Below are 26,689 nucleotides of genomic sequence, written 5' to 3'. Positions count from 1 at the left end.
GGCATCCATCAGCTCCAAAGAAGCGAGTGGGAAGTTGTAGAGTTTATGCTGATTCTCAACTTCCTGAAAAACAAGTCAAAGTATTTGCCTCTTGAGGGTATGTGGGTGGTGTCTTCCTTACACTCCTGGGTCAGCACATGGAAGCCAGAATTAAGATCACCCAACAAAGACCATCTCAACAGTACACTGGATCTCAGTGTCTGCACCCACACAATGTCACAACACGAGGCCTTGGAAAGGGTCTCCAGGTTCACTCCAGAGTCCCTGTGACTTGATGGAAAGCCTTGTTCTAGAAAGCATAACCTAGCAGGAATATAGCCATGGTGGATGTTTGCTGAATTCAGTTCTCATGAGAAGGTAGATGTGACCTAATTGAGCAAATAAATGGAAATCTGGAAATCATTGCTTACTCCGTGTGTGCAGATTATTGTGTTTAGCTTGCAGTTTCCTACAACTGCCTTCATTTCTTTTTTGGGGGGTTGTTCACCCTTAAGAGTCTTCACCCCAAATTAGATGGTCTTGACAGTGGACTTCAAAAGAACATCTCAGGCGGCCGGGTAGCTCAGTTGATTGGAGCATGAGCTCTGAACAACAGGGTTCCTGGTTCGATTCCCACACGGGCCAGTGAGCTGTGCCCTCCACAGCTGGATTGAGGACATGAGCTGCCCCTGAGCTTCCGGAAGGGCAGCGGGATGGCTCGGTTGGTTGGAGCGCAGACTCTCGACAACAAAGTTGCCGCTTCAGTTCCTGCTTGGGATGGTGGCTGCATCCCCTGCAACTGGAGATTGGGGGCGGCAACTGGACTTGGAGCTGAACTGCACCCTCCACAACTAGATTGAAGGACAACAGCTTGGAGCTGATGGGCCCTGGAGAAACACACTGTTCCCCAATATTCCCCAATAAAATTAAAACAAAACAAAAAAAGAACATTTCGTCCTGGAAAAGCTAAATAAATTAAATTGACTGATATCGATGACAGGATGATTTAAACATTTTTTTCCTCTGCATGATACTATTTTGAATATGACTTTTTCAAAGGAAAACCAAAAATACTATACTTGTAGCCTCAGTGAAACACCTATACTTAATTCCATAGTGTAAAGTCTTTTTTGAATCAAATAATTCGGATAAATGTGCTTTATCCCAATGTGGAGGTTGGCCCCAGCAAGAAATGTACAATAAAGTTACACACTAATGTGACACCCACGATATATGTATCATATTATGTCTGGACTGTACACTGCTTAGGTGGGTTCTTTGCAGGTTCATGTCCATGCTTGTCAGGCAGTCGGTTCAAATTCACGTTTGCTCTTGTTCCTGTTTCTGTCCTCACCATCACACATATGTACATATGCACGAAGAAGCCCTCGCTGAAGTCTTGGGACTGAACTTCAGCAGGAATCTCCTCATTATTCCTTCTGCCTGCGGCCTCCCTCTGTGGCAGTCCGTTTTGCATACTGTTTTAAGATGAATCGCTTCACTCCCTCGCCCAGAAATCTTCAGTGATCCTCTGCTGTTGAAAGTCTGTGATGTCTCATTCACTGCTCTGCTACATTAGGTTATTTTACGCCTGTCAGAGTCTGGAAGGTAACGCGGAGATTCTTCGGGTCTGGTCTGAGCCCCTGTTGGTCCTCGTGCACAAGTCATTTTCTCCTCCCACTGCTGAAGTATTTTCTCTGATGTGGAACATACTGTTTATTCATACAGCCAAGACATTTAGAAAGTTCTTCCTCAGAGCAAGTATAACTCGAACTAGGTGTGTACCAGTACTCTGTTCGTGTCTTATCCTCAGCCAGGAAAACTTGGAATCGTCTACTGTTTTAAAACAGATTTTATTATGATTCGGGTATGGCGAGGCCAGCAGATCAGGAGACAGCTGTCGTTGAAAAGACAATTTTATTATACTCACAGTTCCCTGGAGGACAGAGCATGGCATGGCATGGAATGGCGTGGGGGACATATGGGGAAGCACCAGGGTGGGTTAGGAGGCAAAGGGAGCACGGGGACAGGTGGGTGAGAGCCTTTATTATGGCTGAGGCAGGGTAAGCAGGCTAGGCAGCTTAGGACTGGCTACTTGGAGTAATGTCAGCAGGCTCTGGGCATCGGAGCTATGGTAATTGTCTAGTATGTGGCCCTGAGGGGATTAGGGCAGGGGGACAGTGGTCCTGAGTGACAAAGCCCCATTGAGCAGGTGTTGGGGTGTGGAAACTGTATGGGTCAGTTTGCATATGAAGACATGCTCACAGGTGAGCCCTCACAGGTAATAGCTTGCCGTCCTAAGAATTCACTAGTTCTGGGAAGGGCAGTCCCTCCAAGGTCAGCAAAGCCCTAAAGTGTCAAAGCCCCAGACATCCAGAATGAAAAGACATGGTTAATAGCCCTACTCACGCTTACAGCCCCATCCCAGTTACAGACTGTATAGCTATGTAACCTTGAATGACAACCTTGTGTTCCTCGTCTGTAAAGTAAAGGATAAAAGATTATAGCGCAGCCAAGAGCCAGCCCACTGTTTATTTGTGGGGATGAAGCCTCTGACACTTCCCGGGACTTCTTCCCCCATTCCCAGGTTCTTTCGGTTCACATTCCCAGTGGGAAGGTGCGCTTTTCAGTCCCAGGAAATGCCCCTGAGTGCACCGGCGCACTGTCCCTGGCCAATGAACCAGAAAGGCCAGGCCGATCAGCAGTTGGCCGCCCTGCGACTTCACTTTCATCTCTTTCATATGTGGACTTTTCTGTCTACACTTTGGCCAGTGGGCTCTCTTTGGGATGTAATCAGTGGCCCTGACACTCTAATAGCTTTTGAGTTCTTGGTCTAAGCCAAATGATTATTCAGTGTAGAATGTATGTCTGTGACCCATTTGACAGGTGACGTTTAATAATGCCCTTGGGAAAGAGAGCTAAAAATAGCCTTGAGTTATAAGCACAAGATGAAGCATGGCAGACCTTCTCTACTGCAACTTGGAAAAGGAAATCTCCATTTTATGTTGCACAAGTATTAATCGAGTTGGCAATAAAGAGGAATGTGGAACTCATTTTTCAAGACAAGAGCGGAAAATCAAATCCCTTTATTGACACTCATGTCTGTATATGAGCTATAAAGTTTGGAAGGTGAAATATTAATCCATTTGGCAAAAAATAATGATCATTCTATAAACTTAAACAGCATGGAAACTATTGGTGTTCAACATGGGAAAAAAAATCAACATGGAAAAAAAAAATCACAAGGAACAGTACTTTGTTGTTCAGAATAGTCAGATTTTCCCCTCCTCAAATGAAGCAGGAAATTTAAATTGTGTTGTGAAAAGTTTTAAATTTCTTGGAAAACCTATAAATTGGATTTCATAAATATTGGTGGTAATCAGAACACTCTAAGGTTTTATAACATGTAGGAAGGAGTGCGCATAATTTACAGTGGTTTCTTATTAATACAGAATTTAATCAAACAGATGTAAAAAAGGAGAAGTGGTATTTCACTAAACAAATATACATTTTCAAATGTTAAATGAATAGCAACTGCCAACCCAATTAGCGTATAATTTTAATTCTACTCATCAGGCTTTTCATGTGGTGACCTAAATATGGCCATTCAACTCTTAAGATTTGAAAGGGAACTAAAATAATCAGTGCTTTAAAAGCAAATATAATGCTTGGAGTGGAAGCATTTTTTTATCCCTATTGTCCTGTGGGGCTGGGCCCATGTGAAACATACTGGAATGACCATGTTAAGTTAGTGGAACAGAGTGGCTGGTGTGTGTGTGTGGGTGGGGGGCATAATTATGGTATGAGCAGTGAGAATGGTTAGAATTTGCCCAAAGGGAAATTTGCTCATCCCTGATAGAGGGTTATTTCAGAATTTAGAAGTCCACTTGTAAAAAGAACCCTCACGAGCCAAAAGGCATTACTCAAATCTTGGGACTTGCCTTGTCTCTTGTTTTTTTTTCTCGTACTCTCGGCCCTTCTCCGAGGACCCTAGTGTACTTTTTCCTGCCTCAATGCTTTCCTAATTCCTGGACTTCTTGGGGTCCTTGGAGTCTGTCAGGAACTGTGAAGGGTCTGAAATTCTTCCCTACTTGTAAGCCAGCTAATAAGCCAGCCTGCCACAGTTATATAGACGATGGTAGAAGACACAATACTTCTGGGTCAAAGAGAAAGGACTGTTTATTATTCACAGCAGTAGCAGGAGCTGTCCTGGTGTAGATTTAACCCCTGGTTATTCACAACTGTAAAAAGAATTTACGAGACTCTACAAGAGTATCCAAAGAAAAGATTCATTGAAAGTTAAAAAGGGGGAAAGAGAGTTCTGTTTGGAACTGGCAGAAGTTTTGCAGGGCAGTCTGAGAGGGAGAGCTGCGGAGACAGGGGTAAGAGAGATATTGGCAGAAGTTTGCCAGAGCAGTTTGATGGAGACAGCTGCAGAGACAGAGGGTAAGAGAGAGATGCTGGCAAATGGAGTTGTGCCAGGACAGAGCCCCATAGGGACAGCTGCCCCAATGAGAAGGAGTGCTGGGGTTTTATATTTTTCCATGCAGGATGTAGGTGCTTGTCAGCTTGCAGGGGGGCTGCCATTATGATTGTCTTCTCCTGGGAACTGTCCTGTTCCCATCTATGATGGATGTCAGCTTGCAGGGGGTTGCTGTTGCGACTGGGAACTGTTCTGTTCCCATCTATGATGGATGTAAGGTGTTTTGTCAGGTGCAGTGCTGGCCAGGGGAGTCAGAGCCAAGCGGTTCATGTTTAAACTCATTCCTGTTAGCCCACGAGCTCGCTCCTGTTAAATCTTTGCCTGTCCCATCCTGCCAGCTCACAAGCCCACTCCTGTCAACTCTTTACTTGTCTAAACACAAGCAAAGTAGCTAGAATATCAGTAATCAGAATACCGGCATTCTTATCCCAGTTCTTTGAGCCCCATTTCCCATAGGGCAACGCAAAGTGGGCCACATGATGACTGCATGTGCAATGGGTTGCATTACAGGAGACAAACTCTGAGCTTGGGAAACCAAATCTTTTATAATGGGCAATAGGCATGCCTGTCTATGATATTGTGATTTATAAGAAGAAATATATATATTTAGTCTTTGTCCTCATTTCTGGCACAGAACTCTTAAAACCCTTTGAATTTCCAAAATGACCAAGAATAGTAAAGGTGTCTTGTGTTAGGTTAATGAAATGACCTTTGGACCGCACCTCAAGATGGGGGCTGGTCAGCAGAGGAACCAACCACATAATTAGAGGGTTGGAATTTTCAGTTCTACCCCAAAGACCTCCTGAGAGAGGAGGTTGAATCAGTCCCCACTGGCCAATGATTTAATCAATCATGCCTATGTAATGAAGCCTCCATAAAAAACGAAAAAAGGAGGGGAGTGGGTTTGGAGAGCTTCCGGGTTGGTGAGCATTTGAAGATTTGGGGCAGGTGGCGTGTCTGGAGAAAGCGTGGAAGTTCCATGCCTTTCCCCACGCCTTGCCCTATGCATCTCTTCCATCTGACTGTTCCTGAGTTATATCCTTGTAATAATAAACCAGTGATCTAGTAAGTAAAATGTTTCCTGACTTCTGTGAGCCACTTTAGTAAATTAATCCAACCCAGGGAAGGGGTTGTGGGAACCTCTGCTCTATAGCCTGTCTGTTGGAAGCACCAGTTCCAACCTGGACTTTGCGATTGGCGTTTGAAGTGGACAGCAGTCTGGTAGGACTGACCCCTTCCTCTGTGGGATCTGACACTATTTCCAAGGAGCTAGTGTCAGAATTGAATTGAATTGTAAGATATCCAGCTGGTGGCCAACAACACACACACACACACACACACACACACACACACACACTGAAATTGTGCTAAGACTTGTATTTTGCTTCCGAGGGCGGCTCTCTACCTTTTTTGTGTGGATGTTCACTAAACAAACATTCTTGAAGAGACTCCACCCCAAAGGTTAGTCAGTGCCTTGTTCACAGGACATGCAGAAATGCAGAGACCCATGGAGAAGTCACTCCTAACGATGGCTTGTGCAGTTCCCCCAGCTCCCTGTGTCCTGGGAATTGTCAGTGGTGGGCATGAAAGAGAAAGAAGTATTTTCCATGAACTGTATGTAGTCAGGTGTGGTCCACCCCTCAGGAGGTCTTTATAAACTTTCTAAAGACCCTTGGTGATCCTTGCTTTAGTCAAATGTTGGGAAACAAGAAGCTAATGCTAAAAATGGCGAACAGTTATTAAACCTTCCCTGTGTGCTGTCCTGTATGCGAAGCACATTACTATCTCACTTTAGCTCTCTGAGATGGTTGGTGGTGGGCGGGGGGGGGGGGGCGGGGAGAATTACCTCCTTTTTTTTTCAATAGATGAGAAACTAGTTAAGGGCATTAAGCAGGAGGTGGAGACATGAGGCTCAAATACAGGTTGCCCACAGCCCTGTGCTCCAAAACGCGCCCTAGCATTCCTTTTTTGTTTCTCTTCCGTAGAGAGGCTTTTTCCTTTGAGAGATGGTGGTGATTTGTCGTTTTGCGTCACCAGGGAAATTTAGAGGCGTGAGGGCCAGGAGGCAAGATCAGGAATAACCTTGTGCTAGCAGATCCCTTACAAATATCATTGCCAGTCCTCCAAGAGAGCCTACAATATTTTCAAAGAACTTGGAATCCCTGTTTTTTTGGATGGAGGAATGGAGGCTTAGGAGACTGATGCACTTGAGAGACGGATGCACCACACAACAAATACATGGGGAGCCTGGCAGCCAGGTCCAGACTGTTTGGCCATGAAACATTCTATACACACTCCCCAGTCGTCATGGGCACTCCTATCGAAGACCCTGAAGTACCCTCCGATACTGCAGCTTTTTCTGAAACAGAAAAGAAAATGTTAATAATAGGTTCACTATAGTTAACTATCTCTCTTTCTTTGAAAAGATAAGCACATATGTATAATTTAATCACCACATTAACTAAGCTTCAGCTGCTTTATGGACCTTTGTCTTCTTTCATAAAACTCCCAGTGCCAGAGAGCCTCACACACTTGGGCCATTCCCAGCCTTCCAGCAAGCCCTGCCCCTGACCCTGTTTTCCCCTTCAATTCTAAAAGCCACTAATGAGTCAGCGTCCTCACTATGAGCTCCCACTTAGCACTTTCTTTCTGGTCTCTTCCTAGAGAGAGAAATGACTTGCTTAAAAAAAAAGAAAATTTAGTGAACATCTGAGGGTTTTTTAATTCAGATGAAATGCCATGTAATTTTGCACTTGAGCTAGCCCTAGACAAAAATCTATTAAAAATGCATATTTGTAGATATAAGGTCTAGAAACACACACAAACGTAGAATTTTTCCTTCACCAGATTCTCTTGGCAACCATTTCACTAGCATCTTCCAATAGATCTTTAGAGCTTGGCTAAAGTGTGTATATTAATTTTATAGATGTACTTAATATTGCTCATTAACTTCACAGCTCCAGATACTTCCAAGTTCTCCTAAGGGGACTTTGTGCCTTTGTGAAAGTTTTATACCACAACAGAACAGAAGCCTTTTAAAAATGGTTTCTTTTAGTGATTTTCTTACAAATACTTGTGGGTTTTCTTGTCACCACAGTGTTGCCTCATCATAATTTTCTTGTTTAATTATGGAGGATATTGTGTGATGCTTATAAAAATATTTACCATATTTACATTTCCATGTTATAGTTGCTATATACTTTACCAGATCTGACTAAAATGAGGACATTGTTAAGTTTATATGTATTCATTGATTTTTTATGGAAAAATTTTTGAAAGTTGGAACCACGGCTCTTTTTTTTTTCTTTTTTCTTTTTGGTCTAGCTGTATTTAGCATCATTTTGATGTCCAGTAATTGCTTCAGCTCTTACTTTTTTCAAACAGTTCTAAAGCATTCTTTTAGTTTAAACTGGTTAGAATTTTTTGGAGACGTTTCCTCCAAGATGAGTAATCATGTTTTCATTTGCACTTTAAAGCTACGTCTGAGTGGTTCCCGCTACCACCCGTCAAGAGGACTGGGATTGTATCAGATAACTTTTTTAGGTGAGATCATAGGAACAGTGTAAGAGAGACATTGAGCATTGTAGGTTTTGGAGCTTGAGTGAGAAGTTACAAAATAAGTGCATTCTGTCATTTGTAGATAAAGAACTCAAGCTATAAATTATTTGAAGATGAAGAGGGAGAAGGCAAAGCAAGGCATGCTTTCCCAGTGGCCTGTGTTTGCAGGCAGTTTTATCCCGTACTGAGGGGAGTTGTTCCGTGCGCCTGTCAAGTACGGACTGTCATTCCTTCCTCGTGGCCCTGCCATTATGTTTGCTCTAAACTTGGTATTTAGAGGCACTCTTTCCCAAGCAACAATTTGAAACTGCCTTGTTGCATTTAGTTCTAAATCTGGCAGGTAGAAAGGAAACGAATAAAAGATAATGCTGGGCTAAACAACAATGTTTAGTTTTCTACCCACAAAGCAGATGTTCTTTGTACCACTTAGAATGGACTAGTTTGAGCCCAGAGAGCCAAACACTTCACGTTTGCCAAGAGCAAAGGAGCCCTGACTCATGCTGGAGGAAGAATTCCTGAGCACTTGTTTCTTCCTTCTTGAGTCGACCACGGACTGAAGGAAATTTGAGAATGATCTAGAGGCAATGACTGAATTCCTGATCAGGAAAAAATGGGCTGAGTGACAGTGTGTAAGGAGAAGAGGTCTGAGCACACACTCCAACCACCATGAGGAGGCAAAATTGGAACCCATGGTGGGGACTCTGTAATTCAGTGTTCTCCAGAGAAACAGGACCGATAGGATGCATAAATGCATTTATAGAAAGAGATTTATTATAAGGAATAGACTCATGCAATGATGGGGGCCGACAAGTCCCAAAATCTACAGGGTGACTCAGCAAGCTGGAAACCCAGGAAGAGCCGATCTTCCAGTTCGAGTCTGAGAGCAGGAAGAAGCTGATGTCCCAGTTCAAAGGCTGTCAGTCAGGAGGAATTCTCTTACTCGGAGGAAGGTCAGCCTTTTTTGTTCTATTCAGGCCTTCAACTGATTGGATGAGGCCCACCCACATGAGGGAGGGCAATCTGCTTTACTCAGTCTGCTGATTGAAATGTTCATGTCATCCCAAAACACAGAAAGGCCCAGAGTAATGTCTGACCAAATATCTGGGCAGCTTGTGGCCCAGTGAGGTTGACCATCAGATACTGAAGAGGAAGACCATGGGATGGGAGGAGAACCAGGTGGGTGCAATTTCAAGGAAATGGTCCTCAGCCATCTAGTGCCATGCCAGGATAGCACAGAACCTGAGGAGTGCAACACCAGTATCCATTCGAGCTGGTTTAACTAGAAAATATGTTGATTAAAGCTTTTGGTTAGCTCATAGAACTTCTGGGAGGACGAGGCTCACAGCCAAAACCACGCCTCAGCCATATGGTGAGACTGAGCCAGGGACAGCCTCCCTCCCTCCTGCTGAGATACGGCAGCTTGCACAGCTGTCCCCAAACCAGATGCCTCCTCCATGGTCCCCTTTGGCCAGAAAAAGCAACTGCTTCTTTATGTTGCTGTTTTCCAAATCAGAATCCAGCATGAAGGTATCAGAGTGGCAGAGCCAACGTCCTCTCCTGCGTTTTAGCTACCAGGGAGGCTGGGAAAACAAGTTTCTGTCTTCTGCCTTGGCCAAATGTGTAATGTGGGAACATACTCACATGAAGGAAGGCTGTTCAGAAGCTGCTGGATTGGCCACCAAGACTCATCTTCCCGTGTTACCTCTCCCTCCAGTCTCAGCTTCCATTTTCATCTCTTCCAAGAAGCATTCCCCAGGTGAACTCAATCACCCACAGTCAGAACCAATATTCATGTAGCATGTACCTGTACAGCTAGTGCCCTTTTCAGTTCAACAGTATGGCTCATGGGAACCCTTTTTAAAATTTTTAAATATCATCTCTATATCACCTCTACCTCTAGGCTACTCTCAGATCTTCTTACTTTCTTTGTTTTTGTTTTTGTTTATAAATTCCAGGCCTCATTAGTTGCTTCTTAACTATGTTTTTAACTCTGTGTTACCCAATTTCACCCCTTTTGCTCTCTGGCACATGGGTTGGTCCTAACTCTCCCTACCTCCAAAAAACTGTAAACTCCTTCAAAACAAGAACCATATCTTTTTTCTTTTTTTTAATCTCCCATGATACCTAGTATCATACTAGCATTCAGTAGCTAATCGAGAAATATTTTCTGATTAATTATAATTAATTAGTTATCTGAATTGATTAATGCTTTTCAAATGAATTTTGGTAGTATCTATTTAAAACAATAATGAATAAGAAATAAATTGAGCAACAGCAATAAAGAAACCCAGGGATATTTAGGTCACATCCTACATGATATCCAGAAATGCCTGTAAGTTTTAGTTGATCATTCAGCATATATATTGACTAGTAGGCACTATGTGTTAGACTCTATTATATGTGCTTGGGATATATGAATAAAGAAGAAAAAAAGAAAACAGACAAAACAACTCTCTCAAAGCTTGTATTCTGGGGGTGGCCGGTTAGCTCAGTTGGTTAGAGCATCGTGCTATTAACACCAGGTTTCCAGTTAGATCCCCACAGGGGCCACTATGAGCTATGCCTTCCTTAAAAAAAAAATTAAATTAAATTATGAATAAATGAATAAATAAATAAATGAAAGAACAATGAGATGCCTTTTTTTAAAAAAATCTTGCATTCTGGTAACCAGAGAGTTAATAAAGACACAAACTAGAATCATGCTACAATTGGTAAGTGTCATGCATAAAAGAAAAAGTAGAGCAGGATAATATCAGACATGTAGGGTGGGGTTGGATTGACATTTTAGATAGGATGGTCAGAATTGTTTAAAAAAAATTTTTTTACACAGAAAATTGAATGCTTACTAGGTATGAGATGATATAAAGAGGTTGTTGAGTGAACTGGGTATGATAATGTCATTTTGGGTATTTTTTTTTTAAAGTCCTTATCTGTTGTAAACTGAAATATTTACGGGGAAATAATGTGACCAAATACGATATCTGAGATTTGCTTCAAAATGTTCCAGTAAAAAAATTGAAAAGGGAGGGATGGAGAGAGGGTGAAAAGTTGAGTAGATGAAACAAAAATGGTAGAAAGTTGGTACCGTGTTTCCCTGAAAATAAGACCTAGCCAGAGAATCAGCTCTAATGCGTCTTTTGGAGCAAAAATTAATATAAGACCCAGTCTTATTATATTATGTTATGTTATGTTATGTTGTGTTGTGTTATATTATATTATATTATATTACATTACATTACATTACATTACATTACATTATATTACATTATATAAAAGACCTGATCTTATGTTATATTATAGTAAAATAAGACCAGATCTTATATTAATTTTGCTTCAAAAGACGCATTAGAGCTGATTGTACAGCTAGGTCTTATTTTCGGGGAAACACGTTATTTGAAACATATTTATCCGTGCAGAGGGTTTCCCCATACTAGTCTTTCTATCTTTATCTGTGTTCTAAAAGTTTCATCATAAACGTTTAAAAACTTAGCTAGTGGTCAGTATAGGCCTCATTCAGGAGGTGACATTTCAGCAGTGACTGAAAGAGGGGAGGGAGTGAGCTGCATGGATGGGGGTGGGGGGTTGGGGGGAGGGCGTGAAGGCTGGAGGTAATGCGGTTTGGATGGGGAGAGATCACAGAGAGCCTTTTAAGTCACTGCAAGGACCTCAAGTGAAGGTCAAATCCGTGCGGGCCGCCAAAATTCAGCCTCACAGTCACAGGCAGATGTATTTTCTTTGGGAATTTGTTGAACTGTTCTCATCCCCTGAATTTCTTTACTCAGACTCTGAGATGAGAGTGTGGAACGAATGCATGGTCCCCACCGTCCAATAGAATCTTTTCCAGGGATGGAAATGTTCTCTCTGTCCAATATGGGAGCCACGAGCCATATGTGGGCCTATACATTTAAATTAATTAAAATTAAATGAAGAATTGAGCTCTGCAGTTACACTAGACACATTTCAGGTACTGAGCAGCCACAGACGGCTAGTGGCCGGGTTGTATTAGGGCATGGTTGGTTTCACTCCACAGTCATTCATTCCTTGTGCAAATGTTTATTGATGCCTGCTGGCTCTAGGTACCAGGCCCAGCCTTGAGGTTATCAAAATGATTTTTACAAAACGAGAGCCACTACACTTGAGGGGCCCAGCGACCACACGAGACACTGGGAAGCAGTGGGAAGTGCGTGGTCTGAACCACCCATCTGAGGTGGGGTGGCCTCTGCGCTGAGCTCTCTCCACGCTGAGTTTCACCGTTCAGGCAACTAGGTCATTCCCACCTGGGCTTCAAAGCTCTGTCTGCGCCTTTGGGACTGGCTCCTGTGCATCCTTCAGGCCTGAGCTTCAGTGGTACCTCCTCGAAAGGCCTTCCCTGACCATGCCATTGAAAGTAGGACCCCCCTCCATTATGCTCTCCTGTGTAACCGGTAAGTGAGGGGCTGGCAGATGTTTTTCTTTAAAGGACCGAAAGTAAACAATTCAGGCTTTGCAGGCCATATCGTCTTTGTCAAAACTTCTGAAGGCCACCACTGCAATGCGAAAACAGCCTTAAGCAGTATGTAGATGATTGGATGTGGGTGTGTCCCAATAAAACTTTATAGACACTGAAATTCAAATTCCAGGTAATTTTCATGTGACATGAACTATTATTCTTTGGATTAAAATAAATCATTTAAAAGTGTAAAAACCATTCTTAGCTCACGGACCATACTAAAACAGGTAGCCAGCTACATCTGGCCCTCAGCCATGTTTGGTGGGGTCACAAAAGGATTTGAAGGGGGACAGGAAGTGGTCAGATCAATATTTCAGATACCTCCCTCTGGCTTCAGTGGGATTTCAGGGGTCAGGTCAGAGGACAGTGGCAGTTTCTGGGAAGAGGTTGAGTGGCAGTCCAATAGATGGCAAGGGCCTGAAATAGGGCACCGTTAACAAGGCTGGGAGAGAAAGACCTGCTTTGAGATATGTATTCTGGAATTAAAATCAGAACTTGGTGATGGGTGTGCCTAGTAAGGAGTCAAGGGATAATGTTCCAGCTTCGATTTAGTTACCAGGTCCCTCAGCTCAGCAGGACCCCGAAGCTCTCACTGGCCAACAAAGAAGCATCTTAATGCAATTTAGGTCTGGGGCCATTTATAGGGTCTTTCTTTTATCTGCAAAATACCAGTAGTGTTCCTAAATAGTGACTCACTCACCTGGTCCTAGGGTTACTCCCCTGGTAGGGATAATTTTGTTCTCTGTTGAATGGATAATCTACTTCTCAGTGTTACTCTAGAAAAATGATACCCCAATGGGAAATTTCTATAACTTCTGCTCAATATTGCTGTGAACTTAAAACTGCTCTAAAAAGAAAATCTATTTTTTTTTTTAACAATGAACTAGATCTAGAGCTATTGAATTGGAGGACTTTTCATCATATATTATCATATGAATAAGGTGAATTGCAAAACAAAAGAAAAAAATTATACCCCAGCGGTCTGTAATAATTACCTAGCCATATTGATTTTTTTAAAAAGTCCTTTCACACCAAAAGAAGTAGCTAAATAATCTCTTTCAAAGTATACAAATTACAGAATATAAACTAGGCTTCCTGTATGAGAAAAAATTCAAGTGGTAAACTTTAGAATGTTGATTACAGTAGAACGCCTTCTTTCTCTGTTTATATAGGAATCCTTTAGCTTTTCCCAAATCTCAGCTGCTTTTGCCTTCTAAGCAAACAGTGAAGAGAGAGCAGAACCCTTGCAATCCCAATTGTTAGTAAATGTTGCATTAGCATAAAATTGCATAAATCATCAATGCAGCCCTACAAAACCACCTTCCCACTCTTCCTGTTCTAGAAGATTTCTATGTGCATATTAATGAGCTGAGTTAATTTATGTAACAACTTCGAGTACCTCCTGGGGATGAGGAAGATGGAGTTAAATAAGAAAGCACAGGAGTGGAGTACATCCTGCAAATCTGCATTAAGATAGATGTCACTGATAAGATTGGAGGGAATTAACTGAATAGGTTTTGTAATGTCATAACCTTGATTATCATGATGTTGATTTTATCCTCCTTGGCATTAGTTTTCTCTTCCTATAGTTCAGTTTCTGTAGCACTTTTTTTTTGTCTCTGAAAGGATATGAGACATTTATTTGGTGCAAATCTATAGCACCTAGGTCTAGACTTCTTTACCTGTTCTCTAATCAAGATATGTATTAAGTCAGTATGTGAATAAGAGGGTGAGATAATGATTGACTGAAATTCGCAATATTGAAAAGGATGCTTTAGTATCATTAGCTGGCAAGTTACCAAGGTAGAGGTCCTCAAAGCAAAAGAAATTCTTCGCAATGTGGTTGCCCAGTTGAGGAAGAGCTTTTATCTAAAGTTAACCCCTGGGAGAGTTGTCTTGTTCCTCCACTTTGTTTCATACCTTTCTCCCCACAGCTCCTTTGTCTGTGCCCCAGCCTGACACCCTCAGACTCTATGCTTTCAAGCATAGTGATTGGTATAACAAAATGGTAATCGCTTATGTTTAGGCTTACTCAGTAAGGCACTGAGCTAAATGTTTCCACCTGTATGTCGCAATGTGTTTTGTTATCATCTCCAGTTTAGAGATAAGGAAACTGAGATCTGGACAGGATGATTATTTGCCCAAGGTCACGTGGCTACAACTTGGTAGAGCTAAGATTGAAAACTCGAGTGTGGATCGCAGTAGAACTCTGGAGCATGGACCACTGGGCAGTTCCCACTGGGGCAGCTCCCACATGCCTCCCTCCCCCTATTATCAGGCCACTTATGTCACTGGGTACCATCCACTCCCTTCACACCTAAGGGACGGGTTTATTGGAGCAGGATACACTTCTGATTGTTCTGGAATATAATCCTTTCATTGATGTCCCCTGTGATGCTGGAATCTGGTTTGTTATCTCTTCCTGATTACAGAGGCCTCGTCACCAGTTGCTCAGTCTTGTCTCACCTCTCCCCCAGTTCATCCTTCACCCAGAGCCAGATTGACTTCCCATTGCCCTTGGGATAAAGAATGATCTCTTTAGGTTGCTCATGGAGCCCTGAGTGAGCTGGCCCCCATTTACCTCTCTAGCCTTGTCTCTCGCTGCGCCGCAGATCGCTCGCCCTCTCCATCCAGCTTTCAGAACCTGTTTCCATTTCTCCAGGAAGCATGGCTTTTTCTTGCCTCTGAGCCTTTGCATATGCTGTTCTGTCAGTGCCCCCTGTGCCTGCACCAAATGTCCCTCAGGCATAGCACTTCCCTACCTACTCCTTTACTTCACGGCTGTATTTTGCACAATTAATCACAATTCTAGGCACAGAGTAGCAGCCTTCATAAACATCTCTTGCATAAATAAGTGAAAATGATCCATTCCATTTTGATTTTTTAACATTAATTTGAATCTGTCCATTGCTCACATTCGTTCTCTGTTGCTTGCCAGGATTCATAACTCAGCTTCATCAATCTTTTAAATGTTTACTTTTTAATCTTTTTTCTCCTTCTAAACTTCTCATCTCCCACTCTGTGGGTTCTCCCTTCTGATGATCATTAGACTCTGTTCCGGTCTAGTCTTTATGGTTACCAGCACAGCGGTCCTGGGCTGCCTGTGTCCCTCTTCACTGTGACATTGAAGAATATAGCTGCCAATCTTAGTATCTTCTGTAACAGCTGGAGCCTCCTGGGGCTGTGTTTGCAGTCAATGCTGAGAAGGATAAGAGTATTGTGTCTGTTGCGCAATGTCTTAAAGGGATAGGATTTTGATGTCAGTTATTTATTGGTACGAGCAGGGTGGAAGGAAGAGAAGGCAGCTTACGAGGATCATTGGTTTTGAACAAAATAGGAAACCATGTAAACTAAAACAGGATCTGTGAGAAGAAACTTTTCCTCAGTTAAAATGACTCATAATTTGGACGTAGATCTAGGTTTCCTTATCATATCGCACTTTCCAGCTCCTATCTTAGTTACAGCAGAGTCACTGTTGAAGTCGCCCCGTTAACAGCTGTTGTTCTGTGTTGCTTTTTCCTCATCCAGAGGTTACGCTGAAGGTTCACGTCAGTGACGCCAGCACCCATCAGCCCGTGCCGGATGCACTCATTGAGATTTTCACCAACCAGGTCTCCATCGCTTCTGGCAGCTCGGGAACAGATGGCGTCGCCTTCATCAAGTTCCAGTATAGGCTGGGCAGCCAGTTGATTGTCACCGCCACGAAGCACGCCTACGTGCCAAACTCTGCCCCGTGGAAGCCGATCCGATTACCAGGTAAGACGGTCTTAACCTTTCTCTGAAATGAGCTCAAGGTCCAGCTAGTGATGGAGCCACACCCAGAAACCATTTTGAAAGTGGGAGTCAGACAGGAAAATATTTGTTGAGTCTCTACTTTACCTGTGAGGCCCTTATGTGGAGAAAAGGTGGGATCACATATGAAGCTGGTTGGGGCTCCACCATATTAAACACACACCATGGGCTCAAAGCCGTGGAGTGTCTTCTGCTCACTTCCGCAGCATTCCATCCTGTGCCTTACTGATTATTACTAGCCAGGTGAGTGGGCCACTGCTCTGGCATGGACCTTCCTCGCTCTGCCTCCTGGGCTTCAGGGCAAAGCTGGCCAAAGACAAGGGCAGTGATGGTGAGACTGTCCTTCTCTTTGCCGCATCTCACCTGCCAAGGGAAGAACACTCCTGTGTGTGTCCTCTGCCCTCAGTCCTCTCCTTCACTTCAGGTTCTTCTGCTCCCCAAACATGTGCATCACCACACAATTCACAGATTCACAGACACTAGCCAGGTGTACAATTGAACTCAATTCTGACACTATCTGGGGACAGCGTCAGGTCCCACAGGCTGAGTGCTCAGTCCCACAAGGCTGCCCCCACCCCAATTCAGATGCCAGGCGCAAGTCCAGGTTGTCACCTGTGATTCTGACTGACCAGCTATAGATCAGAGGTTCCCACGACCTTCTCCTTGGGGTCAGTTAATTTGCTGCAGTGGTTCATAGAACTCAGAGAAACAGTTTACTTACTAGATTACCAATTGATTAGAAAGGCAATTAAAGAAACAGTCATCTGGAAGAGATGCCTAGGGCGAGATATATGGGAAGGGGCACAGAACTCTTATGCCCTCCAGGTGTGCCATCTTCCCACCACCTTCACGTGTTCACTAACCCAGAAGCTCTCCAAGCCCCATGCTTTGGGGGTTTTATGGAGGCTTCATTACAGACCCATGATGGATAAAATCACTGGCCATTGGTAATTGGTTCAACTTCCAACCCCTCTCCCCTTCCTAGAGGTCGGGGTGGGGCTGAAAGTTCCAATTCTCTCATCACGTGGTTGGTTCCCCTGGCAACCAGCCCCCTCCTTAGGTTGTCTAGGGGCTTTTCAAAAACCACTATATTCACATAAACTTTAGCATGGTTGAAAGAGCGCTTATTATACATAACAAAAGACACCTTTATTGCTCTCATCAAACTGAGGAAATTCCAAAGATTTTAGGGGCTTTGTACCAGAAATGGGGGCCCCTCTGACACCAAATACATCTTTCTTATTTTAAATCACAGTATCACTTTGCCACTCAGCATTTCAAAGTAGTCAGTCCACCTCAAGTGGCAGGATGGTGCCCGACAGGTTCAGCTGGGGATGAGGTCAGCAGTTAGGTCTCTTCTGGCCTCTCCCCTAACGCTCCATCTAGTGCCTGGACCACATTACATGTTGGCAACGTTAGGTGAGCAACAAGGATGGGCTGACAGTTGGTGGGAGATGCTGAAAACCAGGGTGGGTTTTGAAAACCAACTGACCTGGCTTCTGGCTCCCAGTCTGTGCTTGAGCCCCTCTAGCTTTGATGCCAATCTCTGTAAAATGAGCTAATCCCACCTCCTAGAGAGTTGTTCTGTTCAAAAAGCAGTGAACATATGTATACTAACTTACACTGCTTACAACACAGTAGGTGCTCAATAAATACGTATGTGGCACCCAGCACAGTGCCTGGTGAAACACCAATGTTAGTGCTCATCTCCACGCCACAGCACACCAGACACACTCCATCAGGGTCACCGCTGCCCCGGGGATACACGGGAGCTAAGCGTGGCTGGACCTGTCTTATCAAGCCCTGATGTCCACCCTTATTCACAAAGTTCTCTTTAGTTCAACTTACATTTATTAAGTACTTACTGTGTCCCAGGCACTGCCCAGGGCACAAAGAAGACAGCTCTAGAAACACAGAACTTACCCGTAGGAAGTTTATCATTTAGTTGTGAAGTCAGCCACTGAAACCATTTCTGTCGAAGAGGATAAATATTGATACATAGATGTGTATATGTAGGTAGGGGCTGCTGGGGAGGGACGTTAACCAGCCTAGATGAGTGAATGAAGGCTTATGGGAGGAGGTGAGAGGGGAGCTGAGTCTTGAGAATGACTAGGTAGTAGCTTCAGAAGGTTCTTATAAAAACTTAGATTCCAGGACTCAACTATTGAATCGGGGATATTGATTCAGGAATCTACATTGTAATAAGCAACTCCTACAGTCTTCCCAATCCCCAGATACTTATGGACAAAAGTGTTCACTACAGGTTGAGACCACTGCTTTGTGAACTATGAAAAGTGGATTCGACAGAGTTATAACTTAAGAGATCGTTTAGGAAAGTTTTACAGAAAAGGGGACAAACCTGAGAAATATTTAGCAGGCCAAACTCCATAAAGCCTTGAGGAATGGAGGGAGAGAGGGAAGGGAAGGGACCAATTAGAATAAATGTCAGTTGAATCTTAGGGTTCTGGCTGATGATTGAGTGGATAGAACAGTTGGGGAGATGGGGTTCGGAAACTTGCCGCACGCACTGTGGTTCCCTAACGTTGACTGAATTGATGCAGTTGGTTAAAATAAACCCCCTTCCTCCCTCCGTGTGTGCATTCCTCTCCCTACGCTTGGACTCAGGCAAGACATGTCGGTGGTAGTGGAGGTGGTGGGGAGATGGGATGAGAGGATGTGTTGGGGTCAGCGTTGAGGAGGAGTTAGCTTGGCGCTGATTGGATTTGAACTGCCTCTGGGAGCCACGTGTGTTCAGCCTTTAGTTTGACATGAGTTTGGAACTCAAGGTGTTTGGAGGTGGAGGTGTGATTTGGGGTCTTTAGCAGCATTGTGGTGAGAGTCAAAACCATGAGCCCACCCCAAGAGCGGAGGGGAGTGGCTCACATGTGTGACCTGACAGCACCTCAATTCCCCCAACCTGGTGTGGATGTTTCTGCCAGCTTTGAACCCGTAAGATGAATTCTTTAAAAAACAAATTTTTGTTTGTTTGTTTTTGTATTTGGAATGTAATTCATATGCCGTAAAATTCACCATTTCGAAGTGTGCAGCTCACAAGGTTGTATAACCACCACCCCTGTCTCATCCCAGAATATTTTCTTCACCCTCAAAAATGCTCGTACCCATTAGCATCATCTTGCTATTCCCCACTCCCTCCCGATCCTGGCCACCACGGATCTCCCCTCTGCCTCTGTGAACACTGCAGGTAAATGGAATCATTCCCATAATACGTGTCCTTTTGTGTTGGCATCTTTCACTCAGCGTAATGTTTTTAAGGTCCATTCGTGCTGTAGCCTGAATCAGCACTTCATTCCTTTTTATGGGTGAACAATATTCCATTGTGTGGCCAGAACACATTCTGTTTTTCTTTTCGTCAGTTGACGGATACTGGGTTGTTTCCACTTTGGGGCTATTATGACTAATGCTGCTCTGGACATTCATACATAAGTTTTTGTGGGAACATATATTCTCAGTTCCCTTGAGTATATACCTAGGAGTGGAGTTGCCAGCACACATGGTAAAGTGTGTTTAATCGTTGGAGGTACTGCCAGGCTGTTTTCCACTGTGCCAGGGTACCTTCTTGGCTTTCTCATGGCACTTGCCACGTTCTGCTTGTCCTACAGCTCTTCGCTGTGTGTCCTCATCCCCTTCTAATGTACAACCCTTGAGGGCACACTCTGCCTCCAGCGTTGATCTAGTCCACAGATCTAGCCCCGGGCCTTGTAGATAGTGGCAGCTGAATAAATTGACTGCATAGAGGGTCATGTTCCAGGCCAGTTCACTGGTTCCCTCGGGCACTGTTAGTTAAGAGCCATCATTGATATTCTTACTACTTGCTGTTTCTGGTTCCTAATAGTTTCCCAGGAAGTCACTTTACCTTCCTAGGACTCACTTTTCTCCTCTTTAAACTTAGAGGCTTGGACTTTGAATTTGAGTCCACAGAGCATGGTGGCTGAGGACAGACTCAGCTGTGGGATCTTGGACACGTTGATTCCTTATCCATAAACCTGTTTGCTTACTTGTCAAATGGGCATGTTAATAATACATACATTTCATTGAGCTGTTTTGAGATTTAAATAAATTACCCAAATTAAAGCACTTAGAATAATGTCTGACATGTTAGGAAGGGTTCACTAATGTCAGCGATTATTATTAGTCCATAATATTTTTATTGGCTTTCTCATAAATTCATGTTTTACCCAGAAACTTGTAAGCTTTGTGAATTTTCTAATTGGAAGTACAGGAGGTACTTAGGCCAGTATTTTAAAATAGCACAAGTTCTGTCATCTTATTAGTTCCCAGAATGGCGGGGGTGGGGGGAGGATATTCTTTTACCATCAGGCACACAATAACCTAAGCACATATTTTTCAAGTCTTTCTTAATGTTAACATCTAATGTTATATATTTACGTTTCTATAGTGTGTAATTACAACTTTTAATATATTCCTATATGAAGAGGTTCAGATGCTTTACTCGTACTAGAAACTTTTGCTGAATAAAAATAGTTGACAGTTGCAGGGTAAGCCGTTTTTATATGAGCGATTGTCATACGCCTGGGACATGTTGAAAGTCTTGCTAATCATGCTTCAAGGAAAAATCGTTTTTCTCTACTCACCCTTCTAACACCAAATGAGTGGGGTTTTCTCTTCTCAAATCAATTCTCCAACTCTCTGGACACCTCCTCAATGTCCTACAATTCAGTTCAGCTCCAACGTTACCTCCCCGGAGTTAGCGCAGACCCCAAAGGTAAGCTGCAGTCCACAAGGTCACTGTCTCCCTCTGACATCAGTCCCAGGTTGTCTCCTGTATTTCTGACCGACTGGCTATAAATCGGGTTTCCATGACCTTACCTCAGGTTTCATAATTTGCTATAATGGTTCACAGAACTCAGGGAAACGTGTAACTTACATTTGCCAGTTTATTATAAAGGATATTGTAAAGGACCCAGATAAACAGCCAGATGAAGAAATATATGGGGTGAGGTCTTGAAGTGACCTGATCTCAGGTACTTCTGTCCCTGTGGAGCTGGGGTACACCACCCTCCTGGCATGTAGATGTGTTCACCAACCCAGAAGGGTTGGGATTTTCATGGAGGCTTCATCACACAGGCATGATCGAACATTAATTCAATCTCCAGCCCCTCTCCCATTCCTAGAAGATGGGAGGTGAGGCTGAAAGCCAAGCTTCTAATCATGGTGACCAGCCCCCATCCAGGAACCCACCCAGAGTCGTCCCCTTGGAACAAAAGATACTTCTATCACCGCCATCACTCAGGAAATTCCAAGGGATTTAGAAATTCTATGTCAGGAACCAGAGGCAAAGACCAAATATATATTTCTTATTATCTCACAGTATGAAAAATCAATATCGTTGATTGATTTGCAACCAGGGAATACCAAAATTAGAGTGGGTATTTTGACTTCAATGTCAGGATACCCTTACATCCATTTTTGTTTCCGCAGTGTTTTCTTCCCTGAGCCTTGGCCTGCTTCCGGAACGGTCTGCTACTCTGATGGTGTATGAAGATGTTGTCCAGATAGTCTCAGGATTCCAAGGTATGTTGAATATTTAAAAAGAGAGGCTAAATTATATGGTATTTGTCTTTCTCTGTCTGACTTATTTGACTTAGCACAATACCCTGTATCCATGTTGTCACAAATGGTAAGATTTCATTCTTACAGGGATGTAAAGTACAGCATAGGGAATAATATAGTCAATCCTATTGTAATAACGATGTATGGTGTCAGAGGGGCACTGGACTTCTCAGGGCGATCACTTTGTAAGTTGTATACATGTCTAACCACTATGTTGTGCACCTGAAACTAATGTAAGATAATACTGAATGTCAGCTACAGTTGAAAAGTAAAGTTCAGTTAAAAAAATAAAATAAGTAGCGGAAAAAAAAAGAAAGAAAAAGAGAAGCGACAGTAACTTTGGGGCCGGCTACTAAACTCTTGTGAGGGACGGCTTATTGTCAGGCAGTGATGGCAGCACATTTATCCACTGTTGGGGCATAATATCCATTGTCTTCATGACTGCACCAATACATTGGAATTTGGGTTCAACTCAATGTTGGCTGTGATCTTGTTTCTGGCTGGCCCAGCCTTTAAGGGTGTGAGAGAAAAGAAGGGCTCCACCCTTCTGTCCACACCACATGTTTCTCTTCTCCAAAGGAGAGAATATTCAACTCGTGAGGTCAGAGCCGGGACCCTGCGTGGGCCTCACTGATCAGTGGACAGGGTCACCCTTTAAAGCATTCGAGTGTCTAGAATTTCAGTTTTGCAGGATGAAGAGGTTCTAGAGATCTGTCACACAACCATTTTCGTATGCGTAACCTAACTGAACTGCACACTTAAAAATGGTTAGGATGGTAAATATAACGTTAGGAGTTTTTTACCCCAAAAACCACCCCCTGAAAAACGAAAAAGGGAAAAAGAAGTTCATGAGCATTCGAGAGTGGCTTTTTCGTCTCTCTTGTCCCCTCATTTTTTTTAACTCTGTCACGTGCAGCGATGTGTGTAAATGTGGCCTCACCCCTTCTAACCTCCCCTGCAGACACTCGTCAGGAAGCCTGAGGGACTTGCCCTACAGTTGGTGGTGGGGGTAGACTTGGGAATAACGCTTATGTCAAGCATATTTCTGTGCTGAGGTCATTTTCTTCCACCTAAATCATGGGCCTTGAGAATGCAATTTCCTGGCCTTTCGTGCTTCACCAGATTAGTTTTTATTTCCTTTACTCCTTTATTTTAATGCCATTTTGCACACTTTCATTCTTGACCTAACCTAACCATATGCATGTGCCATTTGCAAATGAGGTGAAGTCATTTATTCCTTTTTTATTGAGTAGCCGTGGGAACGTGCAAGGAGGAGGTGAACATACAGCCACTGCTCTTAGGAGATGGGTCTGCAGAGAAAATAAGGAGAAGAACTAGCAGCATATGTGGCTTCAGTTGGGAAGAGGGAACAGGAATGGGAATATGGATGTTCATGTCATCTGCAGAGTGAAAGCCCTAAGTTACCATCTTCATTCTGCCCCTAAGACAGCAGCGCTGGACCTGAGGCCTCCGCCTTCTTTCACATGAGAGCCACACCGTGGCCTAAGCCTGTTGGCCGTGGTACCTCCAATTTTTCTTTGATAACCTTTGCTATTATTGTTTCTCAACTAAAAGATAATGGTTTGCTTTTTTCCCAGTTTTATTGTGATGTCATTGACAGCTCCCACTGTGCTAGTTTTAGGTGTACAACATAGTGATGTGATATCTGTATCTACTGTGAAAGGATCACAGTGGTACATTCAGTTTAACATAGTTGCAAATTGTTTTCCTATGATGAGAACTTTTAAGATCTACTGTCTTAGCAACTTTCAAATATACAATACAGTATTATTAACTATAGTCTCCAGGCTGTACATTACATCCCCAGGACTTATTCATCTTATAAACTGGAAGTTTGTACCGTTTGACTACTTTCACCCATTTTGCACCGTGCCCCCGCCCTCCACCTCTGTTAACTAGCGATCTGTTCTCTATAGCTATGAGTTTGGTTTTTTAGACTCTACACATAAGGGAGATCACACAGGGTTTGTCTTTGTCTGTCTGACTTATTTTACTTCTCATAATGTGCTCAGAGTCCCTCCATAATGCTACAAATGGCAGGATCTACTTTTTATGGCTGAATACTATTCCATTTTATCTATGTACATTTTCTTTATCTGTTCATCCATCGATGGACCCTCAGGTTGTTTCCATGTCTTGGCTACTGTGAGTAATAAACATGGGGGTGTGATCATGATTTTTTATTATTATTTTTTTTTTGGAATGAGAGAAAGATTTTGCTTCCTTCTCATGTTCTTCACTAAAACAGGAACTGTTTGTCTCTTGCCATCATTTTCCACTGGGAACAAGAGACTGGCAGTTGTAATTAATGTCTCTGCTACAGACAAGCTACATTTACCCATTTTTTTCCGGGTATAGGAGGTCTTTCCTGTGTCTTCCAGGAGATGTGAGTCATGCAGGTGGCTTGCCCTTCAGCCTCAGCTGACAACGGGCTTATGCCAAATGACCCCAACTCAGGGGCAACCAGTCCATAGTCTGGCCAGGGGCTGGGACCCGGTTGGGAGAGAAAAGAGCAGCCATCAGCTCTTCTCTCTCTCTCTTCCTTTTCCTGGGATTGAACTAAGAACCTAGAAGAGGTGAGAAGCTCAGCCGAGTGGTCCTGGGGTGCAGTGGATCAGTGACCATGCCAGGCCACCCACGAGCCCAAGTGAGAAGGGAGCAGAAAGTATGAGTAAGAAAAGGGAGCCAGTTGGTAGCAGCAGGTCAGAGAGAAGCAGACGGGGATTAATGCCATCATGTCAATGACACAGCATGTGAGTAAAATCCAGAAAGTCCTGCCTCATCGTCCCAGCGCTGCCCGAGCCCAGAACCAGGCCCTCCTGCACCTTCCATCCCTCTGGCTCCCACCCTTGGATCCCACACGTCTCTCTCTCCCTGATTGGCCCCCATGTCCTTCTCAGTGACCAGAAGAGTGGATTCAAACAACCCTCCAGCAGGGGGCTTCTGTATCTTATTAAGACAGACCCCTTTCTGCCATCCTTGGTGCTGTAATACCTTACCTTCCCAGCTAAAATGTAAGACCTGAAGGGCAACGGGTGTGTCCTTGCCATCATAGCGCCCTCAGGGCCTGACGCCACACCTGCCTTATGACAGGTACCCAATGAGCAATTTACTGAATGATTGAGGATATAAGCATTTTTGAAAACAGCCAAATCTCACTGCTTTTTGCACTCCCTATCTAGATTACTCATGTCACGGCCAGTTGTTTTCTTTGTGGTGGCTGCTTGTACAAGGACAGTTCACATGTAGACGCACACACACGGTCTGAGTACTTGCTTAGCTCTTTCTCTCTCTAAGGAGCAAGGAGCTTGGTCACCTCATAAGCCCAAGGACATAAATCATTCAGGTAGTTTTGGTGACAGTTAATGTATTCAGTCTCGTGTATCACTCCCTCCTGTACATAACCAGAAACTGAGAACCATTTCTCCCTTTCTAAAATCTCATCCATTCCACGTTTTGAAAACTACAGGAATTTTGTTAATTTTGTAACTTAATCCTACTTTATGGGTTGGATCCTTGTTCGCTGTGCTTTTCCTTGTTTCAGTCAAGGTGAGACTTGCCAAGGATAATACTGGGCGATTTTGTTTCAAGTTCTCTTACCAGTTGGAAGGAAAGCTATCTGTATGTAGGTCATTTTTAGTCTTTGCAGTTCTGTTCTATAAAACCAATATAAAACTGAATTTATGAATGATACATTAAATTTTTGTTCGCAAACTGGTCAAGTATAGGTGCATTTATTTTCTTTAATGGAATCAGAGGAGGGGGAAAAAAGGAATTCCCGCCTGATGAGAAATGGAAGTACTATAAGCCATTTGAATTTTTAGTGTGTTGCTCAGATGGCATAATGTGTCAAACTCTCCTGAGAAAAAGAGAAGGTTGTATGGTAGCAGTTCCGTGGTGAAGCTTCACACACGTTGTGTGCATTGTTTTAGATGCCCTACCGTTGGGTTTATTTGACACGAAAGTCAAAGATTTGAATGAAGGCCACTGGGTGGGAAATGGAGACCAGATAGAGGGAATGGAGCCTGTAATTCTCATTAGTCAGATGCCTAGTGCTTCCGTTGAAACTTTTGTTTTGAAATGTTTACAACTAAATTGAATAAACTCATGATTAATGGGAGTTTTCCTTAAAAAATAAAAAATGAAAAGGCTACCCACCTGTTTTCTTCTCTGTATGTATGCAATCTGAATGCTGACCATACACACCCTGAAATTCTTCTCCCATCAGACTAGGTAGGATTCTGTAGATGCCTTCAGATATACGAGGTCATAATAAATGCATGTTTCCAGGGGAAGTGGCCTTAGTGGTCAATGATCCTTTCGTATTAAAAAGTAAGGAAATCTGTGTGGTTATGGATGGCATGGCTTTGTAAAGAAAGCCTGGAGCAGTCATATGATGACAGGGTGGTGAAGGGGAAGGGCCTTGGTTCCCTGCAGGGACTTTTCCACAAAGAAGCTGTATCTGAAAATGCACAGGTTGTTGCAAAATACTTGCAGATTGCTTATGGACTTTGCAGTGAGCATAGAGAGAACACCTGCGAATTGTTTTAGAAGAATCATTTCCTCTGGGAGTATTTTGGACTTTGCCGGGGAATACATTCACGCTGGAACCTTGTAGGGAGGCGTTAGGTGGTGATGCCAACAATTAAACCTCAAGGTGGTTAATTATAAGGTGTGAATTAAAGCTGGAGTTGGTGGAATGCTGCGGAGGAGACAGGGGGGATTAGAGCCAGCCTGCAGTGGTGGCCCCCAAAGCGTCTTGCAGACCTTCATGT

The 26,689-nt window shown here is 43.4% G+C and overlaps 1 protein-coding gene across 1 annotated transcript in view; it reads left to right on the top strand.

Annotated features, from left to right (window-relative positions):
- The window catches only part of FAM171A1 (family with sequence similarity 171 member A1), a 117,589-nt gene that overhangs the window by 49,918 nt on the left and 40,982 nt on the right, over positions 1-26,689 (top strand). Inside the window, exons 2-3 of the mRNA XM_074324797.1 lie at positions 16,038-16,265; positions 21,762-21,854. Of these exons, the coding sequence (XP_074180898.1) occupies positions 16,038-16,265; positions 21,762-21,854 (321 nt within the window). The remainder of the gene's footprint in view (positions 1-16,037; positions 16,266-21,761; positions 21,855-26,689) is intronic.

This window comes from Rhinolophus sinicus, linkage group LG02, assembly GCF_036562045.2.
Source record: "Rhinolophus sinicus isolate RSC01 linkage group LG02, ASM3656204v1, whole genome shotgun sequence".
In the NCBI taxonomy this organism is placed as follows: Eukaryota; Metazoa; Chordata; class Mammalia; order Chiroptera; family Rhinolophidae; genus Rhinolophus; species Rhinolophus sinicus.
Note: the sequence above shows the minus strand (reverse complement) of the source record. Positions and strands in the feature narration are given on the sequence as shown.